A 16620-nucleotide genomic window follows, 5' to 3' on the forward strand; every position below is an offset into this window, starting at 1 on the left:
AGCTGGCTGTCTGGTGCAGTTATAACAACCTTGAGCTGAATGCGCTCAAAACGGTGGAGATGATAGTGGACCTTAGGAGGAACATCCCAGCACTCCCCCCACTCACCATCATGAACAGCACTGTGGACGCAGTGGAGTCATTCAGGTTCCCGGGAACTACCATCTCTCAGGACCTGAAGTGGGACAATCACATTGACTCCAATGTGAAAAAGGCTCAGCAGAGACTGTACTTCCTTCGTCAGCTGAGGAAGTTCAACCTGCCACAGGACCTGCTGATTCAGTTCTACTCAGCTGTCATTGAGTCGGTTATATGCACCTCCATCACCAAGGGCGCCGTAAAGGGGTGGAAGGTTAGGACGATTCTAAGGGCCCAGACTGATTTAGGGCCCAAAAGAGCAGACCCCCTTTTTCTTTTCTTATTTATTTTCTCTTTTTTATACATACATTAAATGTGCTTGGGCCCCTCATGCAGTAAATGTGTATTTTGTCCGTTTTGACCATAGATTTTATATTTAAAAAACGAATTTCAAAATGTCAGTCACAACCTTCTCCCCCCTCCCTCACAATGGTTCATTCCACCTGCGCGGTCCGCGCTAGCGTGAGCTCTTGGTTATTGCACTTGCTATGATGAAGCGCACACAGTGACACACGCAGGTATGTCACATCAAAAGTCGGGGCATCAAAAACGGAAAGAAGGAAAGAGAAGATAGAGAACGCCGAAGTCTACAGTATGTCACACAGTTTTTCAAAAAGAAAGGCAGCTTGCCCTATTCCTCTAACGTTATTCCAAAACTTTTAGAGTTAGCCTACTTATTTTTGTTGCTACATGACCTGCTTTTATCTAGCTAAAATAATTACTGAATTATAATTTACATCCAACAATACATCTCTGATGTGCTGTCTCCGGGTTATCATGTCTCGTAGACACAGATTCAGTGGCTGCTGCACACCCTTCTCCCACGCCCCCCGTCCCCGTCTCAAATGAACAAGGTGAGCCTGAGCGCAAAACTTTACGAAGATTGAAGCCTCTAAACACGTCTTATCTACTGTGTTCGCCACATGATGATAAACAAAAAGTAATCTACACGCTTCAAAAGTTACAAAATCAGTTTGCCGTGTGTATGTTCTGTCACGTGACAGTGCTGCTGATCGATGCTGTCTTGATGTTCTTAAAGTAGCACTAGGTAACTTTTCAACCTTCATAATATATTTTCAAGACTCTTGTGATGATACATCGACTTACAATAGGTTGAATGAGTAATGCCAAGACACACCTGGCATTACTCCTGGTGTGTCTTGATTTTGAGCCCTTTTGGCCTTTTAGCTATTTTTATTCCTTGACTGATTTAATTATGAGTTAGTTCTAGCTGATGTTTCCTGATTGAGCAGGTGGACCCAGCTTAAGCTTGCTCATGTAAAATATATGTCAATATGTGTACAATATGTTCTGTTGTGCTTGCAATTGCAATTGAGATAATAAATGTTCTCCCTTTTATGTAAACAAGTACATCTTTCTATATTTTTTTCTTGTTTTTGTAGGCTTTGTACTCATCTTTATTAGACATTTTTAGACATTTTAACTATGCAATGTGCTAAATATATTTTTTAAAGTATACAGGGCATGTTTATTGGGTTAAATTTTATCTGTAAAAATTTTAGGGGGCCCATAAATTTTGTTTTCCATAGGGCCCAGAATTTCTGGCGGCACCCCTGTCCATCACTGTCTGGTTTGGGTCAGCTACCAAATCAGACATCAGGAGACTGCAACGTACCATCCGGACTGCAGAGAGGATTATTGGTGCCAAACTGCCAACCCTCCAGGACCTGTACTCTTCCACACACACACACACACACACACACACACACACACACACACACACACACACACACACACACACACACACACACACACACACACACACACACACACACACACACACACACACACACACACACACACACACACACACACCTGCCAACCCTCCAGGACCTGTACTGTTCCAGAGTGAGGAAGAGAGCGGGTAAAATCATCCCAGACTCCACTCACCCCGGACACCTCTTGTTTGAACTGTTACCGTCAGGACGGCGACTCCGATCACTGGCCACTAGAACATCTAGGCATAGGAACAGTTTCTTCCCACAGGCCATTTCCCTCTTGAACAGTTAACCCCCCCCCCCCCCCGCCCCCCAAGGCAAATGCCTGTAAGTGCAATATCTCCTAAACTCAGGTGATTACTTATATTACTTATATTATTTATTATTTATATTTATTCTCTCCACCCAAATACTGTAAATGCTCATAATCTGTCTTCTGACTAAACGTAACCGTGACCTTATACTGTTCATATTTTTCTTCATATTTTTATTCTTAGAATGTTTTATTACCGTGTTGTATTGTTTATGTGCACTGGAAGCTTCAGCACCAAAAAAAATTCCATGTGTGAAAGCACACTTGGCAATAAAGCTCTTTCTGATTCTGATTCTGATTAATTAGAGTCTCTTGAAGAATCCAAAATACATTTGGGTCCAAAAATAACAAAAACTACGACTTTATTCAGCATTGGCTTCTCTTCCGCGTTTGTGTTCAATCCTCAAATAAAGATTCAAACGGTTGTGAATAATGTCTCGTGATTTCAGCAGTTTGACACACGATCCGAATCATGAATCAATTCGCTGATTCATAACCGTTTGAATCTTTATTTGAGGATTGAAAATAAACTCGGAAGAGAAGACAATGCTGAATAAAGTCGTAGTTTTTGTTATGTTACTGATGAAGTCTCTGTGTCTCCAAGTCTCTGTGTCTCCAAGTCTGTGTCTCCAAGTCTGTGTCTCCAAGTCTCTGTGTCTCCAAGTCTCAGTGTCTCCAAGTCTCTGTGTCTCCAAGTCTCTGTCTCCGTGTCTCTGTCTCCGTGTCTCCAAGTCTCAGTGTCTCCAAGTCTCCGTGTCTCCAAGTCTCAGTGTCTCCAAGTCTCGGTGTCTCCAAGTCTCCGTGTCTCCAAGTCTCTGTGTCTCCAAGTCTCTGTGTCTCCAAGTCTTTGTCTCCGTGTCTCCAAGTCTTTGTCTCCGTGTCTCCAAGTCTCCGTGTCTCCAAGTCTCAGTGTCTCCAAGTCTCCGTGTCTCCAAGTCTCCGTGTCTCCAAGTCTCTGTGTCTCCAAGTCTCTGTGTCTCCAAGTCTCCAAGTCTCCGTGTCTCTGTGTCTCCAAATCTCTATGTCTCCAAGTCTCTGTGTCTCCATGTCTCTGTGTCTCCAAGTCTCAGTATCTCCAAGTCTCTGTGTCTCCATGTCTCTGTGTCTCCAAGTCTCTGTGTCTCCAAGTCTCTGTGTCTCCAAGTCTCAGTGTCTCCAAGTCTCAGTGTCTCCAAGTCTCCATCTCCAAGTCTCCGTGTCTCCAAGTCTCAGTGTCTCCAAGTCTCCAAGTCTCTGTCTCCAAGTCTCAGTGTCTCCAAGTCTCTGTCTCCGTGTCTCCAAGTCTCTGTGTCTCCAAGTCTCAGTGTCTCCATGTCTCCGTGTCTCCAAGTCTCCGTGTCTCCAAGTCTCCGTGTCTCCAAGTCTCAGTGTCTCCAAGTCTCGGTGTCTCCAAGTCTCCGTGTCTCCAAGTCTCTGAGTCTCCAAGTCTCTGTGTCTCCAAGTCTCTGTGTCTCCAAGTCTCCAAGTCTCCATGTCTCTGTGTCTCCAAGTCTCTGTGTCTCCGTGTCTCCAAGTCTTTGTGTCTCCAATTCTCCAAATCTCTGTGTCTCCAAGTCTCCAAGTCTCCAAGTCTCCAAGTCTCTGTGTCTCCAAGTCTCTGTGTCTCCAAGTCTCTGTGTCTCCGTGTCTCCAGGTCTCTGTGTCTCCAAGTCTCCGTGTCTCCAAGTATCTGTGTCTCCAAGTATCTGTGTCTCCAAGTCTCCAAGTCTCCGTGTCTCTGTGTCTCCAAATCTCTATGTCTCCAAGTCTCCATGTCTCTGTGTCTTCATGTCTCTGTGTCTCCAAGTCTCAGTATCTCCAAGTCTCTGTGTCTCCATGTCTCTGTGTCTCCAAGTCTGCGTCTCCAAGTCTCTGTGTCTCCAAGTCTCAGTGTCTCCAAGTCTCCATCTCCAAGTCTCCGTCTCCGTGTCTCCAAGTCTCAGTGTCTCCAAGTCTCAGTGTCTCCAAGTCTCCAAGTCTCTGTCTCCAAGTCTCAGTGTCTCCAAGTCTCTGTCTCCGTGTCTCCAAGTCTCAGTGTCTCCATGTCTCCGTGTCTCCATGTCTCCGTGTCTCCAAGTCTCAGTGTCTCCAAGTCTCCGTGTCTCCAAGTCTCCGTGTCTCCAAGTCTCAGTGTCTCCAACTCTCGGTGTCTCCAAGTCTCCGTGTCTCCAAGTCTCTGTGTCTCTGAGTCTCCAAGTCTATGTGTCTCCAAGTCTCTGTGTCTCCAAGTCTCCATGTCTCCAAGTCTCCAAGTCTCCATGTCTCTGTGTCTCCAAGTCTCTGTGTCTCCGTGTCTCCAAGTCTTTGTGTCTCCAATTCTCCAAATCTCTGTGTCTCCAAGTCAATGTATCTCCAATTCTCCAAATCTCTGTGTCTCCAAGTCTCTGTGTCTCTGTGTCTCCAAGTCTCTGTGTCTCTGTCTCCAAGTCTCTGTGTCTCCAAGTCTCTGTGTCTCCAAGTCTCCCAGTCTCCAAGTCTCAGTGTCTCCAAGTCTCAGTGTCTCCAAGTCTCTGTGTCTCCAAGTCTCCAAGTGTCCGTGTCTCTGTGTCTCTGTGTCTCCAAGTCTCTGTGTCTCCAAGTCTCTGTGTCTCCAAGTCTCTGAGTCTCTGTGTCTCCAAGTATCTGTGTCTCCAAGTATCTGTGTCTCCAAGTCCCTGTGTCTCCAAGTCTCCGTGTCTCTGTGTCTCCAAGTCTTTGTGTCTCCAATTCTCCAAATCTCTGTGTCTCCATGTCTCTGTGTCTCCAATTCTCCAAATCTCTGTGTCTCCAAGTCTCTGTGTCTCCAAGTCTCTGTCTCCAAGTCTCTGTGTCTCCAAATCTCCAAGTCTCTGTGTCTCTGTCTCCAAGTCTCTGTGTCTCCAAGTCTCTGTGTCTCCAAATCTCTAAATCTCTGTGTCTCTGTCTCCAAGTCTCTGTGTCTCCAAGTTTTCGTGTCTATAAGTCTCTGTGTCTCCAAGTCTCTGTGTCTCTGTGTCTCCAAGTCTCTGTGTCTCCAAGTCTCTGTGTCTCAGTGTCTTCAAGTCTCTGTGTCTCCGTGTCTCCAAGTCTCTGTGTCTCCAAGTCTCTGCATCTCCGTGTCTCCAAGTCTCTGTGTCTCCAAGTCTCTGTTGTCTCCAATTCTTTAAGTCTCTGTGTCTCTGTGTCTCCAAGTCTCTGTATCTCCAAGTTTCCGTGTCTATAAGTCTCTGTGTCTCCAAGTCTCAAAGTCTCTGTGTCTCAGTGTCTTCAAGTCTCTGTGTCTCCGTGTCTCCAAGTCTCTGGTTCTCTGTGTCTCCAAGTCTGTGTCTACAAGTCTCTGTGTCTCCAAGTCTGTCTCCAAGTCTCTGTGTCTCTGTGTCTCCAAGTCTCTGTGTCTCCAAGTCTCCGTGTCTCTAAGTCTCTGTGTCTCCAAGTCTCCGTCTCAAAGTCTCTGTGTCTCCAAATCTCTATGTCTCCAAGTCTCTGTGTCTCCAATTCTCCAAGTCTCTGTGTCTCCAAGCCTCCAAGTCGCTGTGTCTCCAAGTCTCTGTGTCTCTGTGTCTCTAAGTCTCTGTGTCTCCAAGTATCTGTGTCTCTGTGTCTCCAAGTCTCTGTGTCTCCAAGTCTCTGCATCTCCATGCCTCTAAGTCTCTGTGTCTCCAAGTCTCTGTGTCTCCAAGTCTGCGTGTCTCCAAGTCTCCATGTCTCCAAGTCTCTAAGTCTCTGTGTCTCCAAGTCTCCGTGTCTCCCAGTTTCTGTGTTTCCAAGTCTGTGTGTCTCCAAGTCTCCGTGTCTCCAAGTCTCTGTGTCTCTAAGTCTCAGTATCTCCAAGTCTCTGTGTCTCTGTCTCTGTGTCTCCAAGTCTCTGTGTCTCCAAGTCTCTGTGTCTCCAAAGTCTCAGTGTCTCTGTGTCTCCAAGTCTCTGTGTCTCCACGTCTCTGTGTCACCAAGTCTCTAAGTCTCTGTGTCTCCAAGTCTCTGTGTCTCTGTGTCTACAAGTCTGCATGTCTCTGTGTCTCCGTGTCTCCAAGTCTCTGTGTCTCCAAGTCTGCGTGACTCCAAGTCTCTGTGTCTCCAAGTCTCCGTGTCTCCAAGTCTCCGTGTCTCCAAGTCTGTGTCTCCAAGTCTCCATGTCTCCAAGTCTGGGTGTTTCCAAGTCTCCATGTCTCTGTGTTTCCAAGTCTCCGTGTCTCCAAGTCTCCATGTCTCTGTGTCTCCAAGTCTCGGTGTCTCCGTGTTTCTGTGTCTACAAGTCTCCGTGTCTCTGTGTCTCCGTGTCTCCAAGTTTCCGTGTCTCTAAGTCTCAGTGTCTCTGTGTCTCCAAGTCTCTGTGTCTCCAAGTCTCCAAAGTCTCAGTGTCTCCAAGTCTCTGTGTCTCCAAGTCTCTGTGTCTCCACGTCTCTGTCTCCAAGTCTCCATGTCTCTGTGTCTCCAAGTCTCTGTGTCTCCAAGTCTGCATGTCTCCAAGTCTGCATGTCTCCAAGTCTCCGTGTCTCCAAGTCTCTGTGTCTCCAAGTCTCTAAGTGTCTGTGTCTCCAAGTCTCTGTGTCTCCAAGTCTGCGTGTCTCCAAGTCTCTGTGTCTCTGTTTCTCCGTGTCTCCAAGTCTCCGTGTCTCTGTGTCGCCAAGTCTCTGTGTCTCCAAGTCTCTGTGTCTCCGTGTCTCCAAGTCTCCGTGTCTCTGTGTCTCCAAGTCTATGTGTCTCCAAGTCTCCGTGTCTCCAAGTCTCCGTGTCTCCAAGTCTCCATCTCTCCAAGTCTCCGTGTCTCCATCTCTCCAAGTCTCTGTGTCTCCAAGTCTCTGTGTCTCCATCTCTCCAAGTTTTCAAGTCTCTGTGTCTCCAAGTCTCTGTTTCTCCAAGTCTCCGTGTCTCCAAGTCTCCAAGTCTCTGTGTCTCCAAGTCTCTGTGTCTCCAAGGCTCTGTGTCTCCATGTCTCCAAGTCTCTGTGTCTCCAAGTCTCTGTCTCCAAGTCTCTGTGTCTCCAAGTCTCTGTGTCTCCATCTCTCCAAGTTTTCAAGTCTCTGTGTCTCCAAGTCTCTGTTTCTCCAAGTCTCCGTGTCTCCAAGTCTCCAAGTCTCTGTGTCTCCAAGTCTCTGTGTCTCCAAGGCTCTGTGTCTCCATGTCTCCAAGTCTCTGTGTCTCCAAGTCTCTGTCTCCAAGTCTCCGTGTCTCCCAGTTTCTGTGTTTCCAAGTCTGTGTGTCTCCAAGTCTCCGTGTCTCCAAGTCTCTGTGTCTCTAAGTCTCAGTATCTCCAAGTCTCTGTGTCTCTGTCTCTGTGTCTCCAAGTCTCTGTGTCTCCAAGTCTCTGTGTCTCCAAAGTCTCAGTGTCTCTGTGTCTCCAAGTCTCTGTGTCTCCACGTCTCTGTGTCACCAAGTCTCTAAGTCTCTGTGTCTCCAAGTCTCTGTGTCTCTGTGTCTACAAGTCTGCATGTCTCTGTGTCTCCGTGTCTCCAAGTCTCTGTGTCTCCAAGTCTGCGTGACTCCAAGTCTCTGTGTCTCCAAGTCTCCGTGTCTCCAAGTCTCCGTGTCTCCAAGTCTGTGTCTCCAAGTCTCCATGTCTCCAAGTCTGGGTGTTTCCAAGTCTCCATGTCTCTGTGTTTCCAAGTCTCCGTGTCTCCAAGTCTCCATGTCTCTGTGTCTCCAAGTCTCGGTGTCTCCGTGTTTCTGTGTCTACAAGTCTCCGTGTCTCTGTGTCTCCGTGTCTCCAAGTTTCCGTGTCTCTAAGTCTCAGTGTCTCTGTGTCTCCAAGTCTCTGTGTCTCCAAGTCTCCAAAGTCTCAGTGTCTCCAAGTCTCTGTGTCTCCAAGTCTCTGTGTCTCCACGTCTCTGTCTCCAAGTCTCCATGTCTCTGTGTCTCCAAGTCTCTGTGTCTCCAAGTCTGCATGTCTCCAAGTCTGCATGTCTCCAAGTCTCCGTGTCTCCAAGTCTCTGTGTCTCCAAGTCTCTAAGTGTCTGTGTCTCCAAGTCTCTGTGTCTCCAAGTCTGCGTGTCTCCAAGTCTCTGTGTCTCTGTTTCTCCGTGTCTCCAAGTCTCCGTGTCTCTGTGTCGCCAAGTCTCTGTGTCTCCAAGTCTCTGTGTCTCCGTGTCTCCAAGTCTCCGTGTCTCTGTGTCTCCAAGTCTATGTGTCTCCAAGTCTCCGTGTCTCCAAGTCTCCGTGTCTCCAAGTCTCCATCTCTCCAAGTCTCCGTGTCTCCATCTCTCCAAGTCTCTGTGTCTCCAAGTCTCTGTGTCTCCATCTCTCCAAGTTTTCAAGTCTCTGTGTCTCCAAGTCTCTGTTTCTCCAAGTCTCCGTGTCTCCAAGTCTCCAAGTCTCTGTGTCTCCAAGTCTCTGTGTCTCCAAGGCTCTGTGTCTCCATGTCTCCAAGTCTCTGTGTCTCCAAGTCTCTGTCTCCAAGTCTCTGTGTCTCCAAGTCCCTGTCTCCAAGTCTCTGTGTCTCCAAGTCTCTCAGTCTCCAAGTCTCCAAGTCTCCAAGTCTCTCAGTCTCCATGTCTCCAAGACTCCATATCTCCGTGTCTCCAAGTCTCTTACTCTCCAAGTCTCCGTGTCTCCAAGTCTCTTAGTCTCAAAGTCTCCGTGTCTCTACCTCTCCGTGTCTCCAAGTCTCTGTGTCTGCGTGTCTCCAAGTCTCCGTGTCTCTAAGTCTCAGTGTCTCCAAGTCTCTGTGTCTCTGTCTCTGTGTCTCCAAGTCTCTGTGTCTCCAAGTCTCCAAAGTCTCAGTGTCTCCAAGTCTCTGTGTCTCCAAGTCTCTGTGTCTCCACGTCTCTGACTCCAAGTCTCCAAGTCTCTAAGTCTCTGTGTCTCCAAGTCTCTGTGTTTCCAAGTCTGCATGTCTCCAAGTCTCTGTGTCTCCAAGTCTCTAAGTGTCTGTGTCTCCAATTCTCTGTGTCTCCAAGTCTGCGTGTCTCAGTGTCTCTGTGTCTCCGTGTCTCCAAGTCTCTGTGTCTCCAAGTCTCTGTGTCTCCGTGTCTCCAAGTCTCCGTGTCTCTGTGTCTCCAAGTCTATGTGTCTCCAAGTCTCTGTGTCTCCGTGTCTCCAAGTCTCCGTGTCTCCAAGTCTATGTGTCTCCAAGTCTCCGTGTCTCCAAGTTTTCAAGTCTCCGTGTCTACATTGCTCCAAGTTTCTGTGTCTCCAAGTCTCCGTGTCTCCATCTTTCCAAGTTTTCAAGTCTCTGTGTCTCCAAGTCTCTGTTTCTCCAAGTCTCCGTGTCTACAAGTCTCCAAGTCTCTGTGTCTCCATGTCTCCATGTCTCTGTGTCTCCAAGTCTCTGTGTCTCCAAGTCTCCAAGTCTCTCAGTCTCCAAGTCTCCAAGACTCCATATCTCCGTGTCTCCACCTCTCCGTGTCTGCGTGTCTCCAAGTCTCCGTGTCTCTAAGTCTCAGTGTCTCCGTGTTCAGGCTAATCTTGTTTTTCCATTGGTTTAGCCCTTTGAGGTAAGCGGTGGAGTCTGTCCTGATACACACGTTCACAAAGCGCGCACGGAGATGCTTTCATAACAATAATGCTGTGTTCACACCGCACGTGAATGACGCGATTCGCGCGAGTGATTTACATGTTAAGTCAATGCAGAGACGCGAATAGGCATTCTGCGGCGCGATTCGTGCGAATGAGGCGGCGCGAATGGCGTGATTTCGCGCGAATGACGCGGCAATGATCACGCGAATTGAGCGAATTGAGCAAGTTGAAAAATCTGGACTTTGGCGGATATTCGCGCCGCATTAACCAATGAGGAGCCTGCTTACTGCTGTCACGTGGTGAAGTGACGGATGGGAAACCCATAGGGGAATCCCGAGGCCAGAGTAATTTAAAAATACTACTGTATTGAGTCACAAAATGTAGTTTTAATAGATTTTCAGGCGAGAATGTAGTTGTTTAAAGCTCAAATATGTGATTTATTTATTAGGAGAAGAGAGCTCCTATTTGAAAATTTGATCTGGTGTTTTCGGAGGTGTGAGACCAGAGCTCAGCGCTCATCAACCCCGGTGAGAGCAGCCTTAACTCGGCTAGTCCTTCTGCCAACTGTCGCTGCCTGGGAGAACCCCCTCCCATGATGCGAATTCGCGTCTGTTTTCTAGTGAATGTCACGCGCGAATGAAGCGAATTTCACGCGTGAATGAAGCGAATGGATTCAAATTTTTCATGCGTCCAACTTCGCGCGAATAGCGCGATTTATTCGCGTCATTCGCGTGCGGTGTGAACGCAGCATAAAAGGTTGTGGTTTATTGATTACAATCTCCGTTTTACTTTCCAGCAAAATACCAAATTAAACTTTCAAACAAAAAAATACATTTGTGACCAAACATGCGATTGAAGAAACTGTGGCTCTCCACACCCTCACCTGTCTACTCAACAGTTCTCATTTGCTATAAAGACCTGCACTTTAGCGTCAAGGAGGAGGACAAGTCCAATCACGGACAGGTTAGTCCAATTATTAAACAGAAAATATAAAATCAAATAAATGAATTTCACTACTTCACACTTACATCAAATTAAATAGAGTAAAGATTATGTGTATTTGGCGTGCTGTCCGGGGGAGGGCTCCGGGCTCGGAATATGGACCGAACCCAGAGTACCCCCCCGTGATAGAGATACTCTAGAACAGGACTGGAGTATATTATAGATTGTGTTGACATCTAATAAGAGTTTGTTAGAATCAAGTGAGGAGATGGGGTGGTGGAGGGATGCTAAAATGAAAATGGTCAACGAAAGAAGGTAAATCTGCTGTATATATACACACCTTTTATCGTTGATTAGCTTGAAGTGCTCCACTTGTGTTTAATTAAGTTAAAATATCTGCATGTGCTCCTCCTGAAATTTTGTTAATAAAAACATCACTTCACTAGTTCACAAATATGCAAGAAGCAGAGGACAGCCACCAGAATTAGCCAGAGAAGCTGAGCTCCTGTGGGAGCAGAGGGAACAGCACTGCTGCGGCAGTGGAGAAATTAGCCAGAGAAGCTGAGCTCCTGCTGTAGCAGAGGGAACAGCACTGCTGCGGCAGTGGAGGAATTAGCCAGAGAAGCTGAGCTCCTGCTGTAGCAGAGGGAACAGCACTGCTGCGGCAGTGGAGAAATTAGCCAGAGAAGCTGAGCTCCTGCTGTAGCAGAGGGAACAGCACTGCTGCGGCAGTGGAGAAATTAGCCAGAGAAGCTGAGCTCCTGCTGTAGCAGAGGGAACAGCACTGCTGCGGCAGTGGAGGAATTAGCCAGAGAAGCTGAGCTCCTGCTGTAGCAGAGGGAACAGCACTGCTGCGGCAGTGGAGAAATTAGCCAGAGAAGCTGAGCTCCTGCTGTAGCAGAGGGAACAGCACTGCTGCGGCAGTGGAGAAATTAGCCAGAGAAGCTGAGCTCTTGCTGTAGCAGAGGGAACAGCACTGCTGCGGCAGTGGAGAAATTAGCCAGAGAAGCTGAGCTCCTGCTGTAGCAGAGGGAACAGCACTGCTGCGGCAGTGGAGAAATTAGCCAGAGAAGCTGAGCTCCTGTGGGAGCAGAGGGAACAGCACTGCTGCGGCAGTGGAGGAATTAGCCAGAGAAGCTGAGCTCCTGCTGTAGCAGAGGGAACAGCACTGCTGCGGCAGTGGAGGAATTAGCCAGAGAAGCTGAGCTCCTGCTGTAGCAGAGGGAACAGCACTGCTGCGGCAGTGGAGGAATTAGCCAGAGAAGCTGAGCTCCTGTGGGAGCAGAGGGAACAGCACTGCTGCGGCAGTGGAGGAATTAGCCAGAGAAGCTGAGCTCCTGCTGTAGCAGAGGGAACAGCACTGCTGCGGCAGTGGAGAAATTAGCCAGAGAAGCTGAGCTCCTGCTGTAGCAGAGGGAACAGCACTGCTGCGGCAGTGGAGGAATTAGCCAGAGAAGCTGAGCTCCTGCTGTAGCAGAGGGAACAGCACTGCTGCGGCAGTGGAGGAATTAGCCAGAGAAGCTGAGCTCCTGCTGTAGCAGAGGGAACAGCACTGCTGCGGCAGTGGAGGAATTAGCCAGAGAGGCTGAGCTCCTGCTGTAGTAGAGGGAACAGCACTGCTGCGGCAGTGGAGGAATTAGCCAGAGAAGCTGAGCTCCTGCTGTAGCAGAGGGAACAGCACTGCTGAAGCAGTGGAGGAATTAACCAGAGAAGCTGAGCTCCTGCTGTAGCAGAGGGAACAGCACTGCTGCGGCAGTGGAGGAATTAACCAGAGAAGCCGAGCTCCTGCTGTAGCAGAGGGAACAGCACTGCTGCGGCAGTGGAGGAATTAGCCAGAGAAGCTGAGCTCCTGCTGTAGCAGAGGGAACAGCACTGCTGCGGCAGTGGAGGAATTAGCCAGAGAAGCTGAGCTCCTGCTGTAGCAGAGGGAACAGCACTGCTGAAGCAGTGGAGGAATTAACCAGAGAAGCTGAGCTCCTGCTGTAGCAGAGGGAACAGCACTGCTGCGGCAGTGGAGGAATTAGCCAGAGAAGCTGAGCTCCTGCTGTAGCAGAGGGAACAGCACTGCTGCGGCAGTGGAGGAATTAGCCAGAGAAGCTGAGCTCCTGCTGTAGCAGAGGGAACAGCACTGCTGAAGCAGTGGAGGAATTAGCCAGAGAAGCTGAGCTCCTGCTGTAGCAGAGGGAACAGCACTGCTGCGGCAGTGGAGGAATTAGCCAGAGAAGCTGAGCTCCTGCTGTAGCAGAGGGAACAGCACTGCTGAAGCAGTGGAGGAATTAACCAGAGAAGCTGAGCTCCTGCTGTAGCAGAGGGAACAGCACTGCTGCGGCAGTGGAGGAATTAGCCAGAGAAGCTGAGCTCCTTACATGTCTGTAATGCTCTCCGATAATGCGACTAAAATAGGCATACTCCACATGTCTTAATCCGATTTATGTTTAGTTAGATTATGTCTTTAATCAGATTAAGGTCATTAGAAATCGCTGTCTACATTGTAGCCTCTTAATCAGAGTATTGTCTTAATCAGATTAATATCGGAGTATTGTTGTCCATGTAAATGTAGTCACTGATCACTTTCCCTCCGCGTTCATCTTCATAAAATCAGTTCAGTTAGAGAACAGACACTACAATTAAAAACTCAACGTGTGTGTTCAATATACTGTGTCATGTTCTGTAGGAATATTTTGCGTTTAGTGTTACTTTCTCCCCCTAGTGGGCATCTTGGAGTAATTCATTGTGTTCATATATAATTCTTACATTGCTTTCATTGGTTGATTTTATCACATGGTGCAGTCATATCAGGAAACCGATTAGTAGTTATATTCCATGCGGTCAGCTTGCAGCTCTAGTCACCTTATCCTGTCTCATATCCTGTTTGTGCCTTTGGAAAGCATCGCTTGTAAGTTATATTTGAATTTATAGTTAATTACATTGATTCACATGCGTCATGTAAGACTTTCTGTGATGTTACTTGAATAATTATTTGTTAACATGTGAAAACTGCTACTGTATAGCATTTCATATATTGATAGTTTAGCTATTGAGCTGCATGTAATATTTAGATGTTATTCACAGCTATAAGCATACCAGCTGAATGTTATATGTTACAACTTTGTAGCTTAAAGGTATATTATTTTATGTCTGTTAATTTATGACATGTTTTCATAGCATTCAGTGATTGTACTATCTTTCTGTATCATTTCAGTTTTACAAAGATTCCTTCATGAGAATTACGACAACAGTAAAGAGCATTGAACTTTACTTCAGCCTCTGACTTTCTCTTGAAGCCTGTTAGCTATCTGTCGATTTGTGTACAGTCACACACACTGAGGACAGAATAGTAAAAAAGCGACTTCACAGCGGGCAAAACAACAACGAGAAGATTAGGAACTGAGCCAGTACATTATCTCAAGCATACTAAGGCTTCTTTATATATCCCTTCTAATACATCTTGGAGGATCGTTAACCATAATGTCGCAAACCAGTGAAGCAGGATTGGGAAAAGCGTCCATCACTGACGGTGGTGCTAAAGAGCAAGAGACAGCACATGAAGCAAGATCACAACGTTCCATCTCATCAAGCACATCTAAAGTATCCTCAGCTAGCAGGGCCGCTGCTAAGGCCCGTGCTAAAGTTGAAGCTGCCCGTGCACGCGCCACGTTCGTTCAGAGAGAAGCTGAACTGAAAATAAAAGAGGCACATCTAGCAGCTGATTTGAAGGTCAAGGAGGCATGTATAGCCGCCGAGTTATCAGCTTTGGAGCATGAGAGGGAGATTGCAGTAGCCTTGGCTGAAGCTGAAGTTCTTGAGGCAGCAGTAGAGAACGAAAGTTCACAGGGCAGTAAGAGTCTCCACGATTCAGTTCAAGTCGCCATTCAGCGCACCCGTGAATATGTCGAACATCACTCCCAATTACGTCTTAATGAGGAAAACCCCCCAGTACTTGAACCATACACGCCATCACGGTTGCCGTTAATCAAACCCGATGTCCAATCAGATAGAAAGGATAATTTCCCTGGTCCCAGCAGTGCTTCTCACTTCGTACCCAAGAATGAGGGTGCAATCCAGGCTGCAGCACAACAGCCAGAAAAAGCAACGTCTGTGGTTCATCAACTCACCACAAGGGATGACAGCCATAAAGCGCAGCAGCCCGAAAGGCCAACACCAGCAATTCATAACTACTCCTTTGATCACCTCCTCTCTACTCATCCTCACCCTTGCTCTGTCAGTAGAGCCTCAGTACAGCCACATAAAGGGTATGTGGACGACAGGACAGGTATGAGCGATATTGCAAGGTACTTGGTACGTCGAGAGCTTGTGAATTCTGGCCTGATCAAATTTAATGATCGTCCAGAAAATTACTGGGCATGGAAGTCTTCATTCTGCAACGCTATTGTAGGACTGAACTTAAGTGCAGGTGAGGAGCTTGACCTCTTAACAAAATGGTTGGGAAATCAGTCTTCAGAGCACATCATACGGATACGTTCTGTGCATGTTGCCAGACCTGATATAGGTTTAAGAATGGCTTGGGATCGCCTAGAGGAGTGCTACGGCTCCCCTGAGGTTATTGAAAGAGCGCTCTTTGAGAGGATAGAGAACTTTCCTAAAATCAGTCATAAGGACCCTGTAAAGCTCAGAGAGTTGGGAGACCTGCTAAGAGAGTTAGCATCTGCAAAATCGGAGGGTTTTCTGCCAGGGCTCTCATACTTGGACACCGCCAGGGGTGTCAACCCTATCGTTGAGAAGTTGCCTATTGGTCTGCAAGAGAGGTGGTTAGCTCAAGGCTCACAATACAAGGAGCAACACAACGTATGTTTTCCTCCATTTGCATACTTTGCAGACTTCATATGCAGTGAAGCACGCCGAAGAAATGACCCAAGCTTCACTCTCTCAACAGCCACTGTAACCCCATTGAATAGTTCCCACAGGTTTGCTACAGGTCCATCAAAGCTTGAACGAGGGGAAAAGAGACCAGTATATGGCAAAAGCTATGTCTCTGCTCACAAGACTGGAATTGCATCGCTTCAAACAGCTTCTCAGGCAGACAGTTCAAACAGCAGACGAGGAGAAATAGACAAACAATGCCCTATCCACAAGAAGCCACATCCTCTGAAAAAGTGTAGAGGTTTTCGAAGTAAGTCCCTAGAAGAGCGCAAGGCTTTTCTTAAGGAAAATGGGATATGTTTCAGATGTTGCTCTTCTACCATTCACCTGGCAAAGGACTGTGAGGTAGCGTTGAAGTGCACAGAATGTGAGAGCAACAGCCATATTGCAGCACTGCATCCTGAACCCCCACCATGGGAAAGGAGAGGTCCCTCCTCAGAGCATGGCGGGGAGGGTGAAAGAGAAACGCTTTCGCTGGCAGTCACCTCTAGGTGCACAGAGGTCTGTGGTGAGGGTAAGGAACCTAGATCCTGTTCCAAGATTTGCCTAGTGAAAGTTTATCCTAAATCACGCCCTGATAAAGCTGTGAAAATGTATGTCGTTCTGGATGACCAGAGTAACAGGTCCCTGGCCAGGTCAGAATTCTTTGACCTCTTTAAAATTGAAGGGTCAAACTCGCCATACACTCTGCGCACATGTTCAGGGGTCACTGAAGCATGTGGGAGAAGAGCCACAGGGTTCATGGTGGAGTCACTGGATGAAACAACAAGTTTGATGCTTCCTACACTCATTGAATGTAATCACATGCCAAATGACCGCACAGAGATTCCAACTCCAGCAGCTGCACAGCACTACACACACCTGAAGTCCATAGCCCACAAGATACCACAACTAGATCTAGAGGCCCAGATACTCCTTCTTCTGGGACGCGACATCCTCCAGGTTCACAAGGTCAGAGAACATCGCAATGGGCCACCTAGAGCACCCTATGCTCAAAGACTAGACCTTGGCTGGGTTGTTATAGGTAACGTCTGCTTGGGCTCAGCTCACAGGACAGAGTCTGTGAATTCTTTTCGGACTAACGTGCTGGAAAATGGACGACCATCTCTCCTTACTCCATGTCCCAACTATATTCAAGTCAAGGAGAGGTTTGGGAACAAAGGAATATACTGCACATCTCTTCGTGGCCTTACACACCACACCCCAGTCCTCCATGACTG

General features: G+C 47.6%; 3 protein-coding genes across 3 annotated transcripts; all 3 read right to left on the reverse strand.

Moving 5' to 3' along the window:
• Positions 1-6477: 6477 nt before the first annotated feature.
• On the reverse strand, positions 6478-6936 carry LOC137083955 (germ cell nuclear acidic protein-like). The gene has a single exon (XM_067449888.1). The coding sequence runs from the start codon at positions 6934-6936 to the stop codon at positions 6478-6480; it is 459 nt and encodes a 152-aa protein (XP_067305989.1).
• Positions 6937-6948: 12 nt separating this feature from the next.
• LOC137083956 (octapeptide-repeat protein T2-like) lies at positions 6949-7753 on the reverse strand. The gene is made up of 2 exons (XM_067449889.1): positions 7546-7753; positions 6949-7436 (listed from the first exon to the last, which is right to left on the reverse strand). Exons 1-2 carry the CDS (start codon positions 7751-7753, stop codon positions 6949-6951), a joined length of 696 nt encoding a protein of 231 aa, XP_067305990.1.
• Positions 7754-7901: 148 nt separating this feature from the next.
• Positions 7902-8360, reverse strand: LOC137083957 (germ cell nuclear acidic protein-like). Its single transcript, XM_067449890.1, has one exon. It carries the CDS (start codon positions 8358-8360, stop codon positions 7902-7904), a length of 459 nt encoding a protein of 152 aa, XP_067305991.1.
• Between the last annotated feature and the right edge of the window lie 8260 nt (positions 8361-16620).

The sequence above is a fragment of the Pseudorasbora parva genome, chromosome 7, assembly GCF_024679245.1.
Source record: "Pseudorasbora parva isolate DD20220531a chromosome 7, ASM2467924v1, whole genome shotgun sequence".
NCBI classification, from domain to species: Eukaryota; Metazoa; Chordata; class Actinopteri; order Cypriniformes; family Gobionidae; genus Pseudorasbora; species Pseudorasbora parva.

Excerpts from the sequence above, each read along its gene's own strand:
- LOC137083956 (XM_067449889.1), bottom strand. The coding sequence starts at position 7,753 with ATGGAGACTTGGAGACACGGAGACTTGGAAACACAGAGACATGGAGAC. Across the intron at positions 7,437-7,545 it reads ACACAGAGACATGCAGACTT|ACACAGAGACTTGGAGACAC; the intron begins GTAGACACAGAG and ends GAGACTTTGGAG.
- LOC137083955 (XM_067449888.1), bottom strand. The coding sequence starts at position 6,936 with ATGGAGACACAGAGACTTGGAGACACAGAGACTTGGAGAGATGGAGAC.
- LOC137083957 (XM_067449890.1), bottom strand. The coding sequence starts at position 8,360 with ATGGAGACACAGAGACTTGGAGACACAGAGACTTGGAGAGATGGAGAC.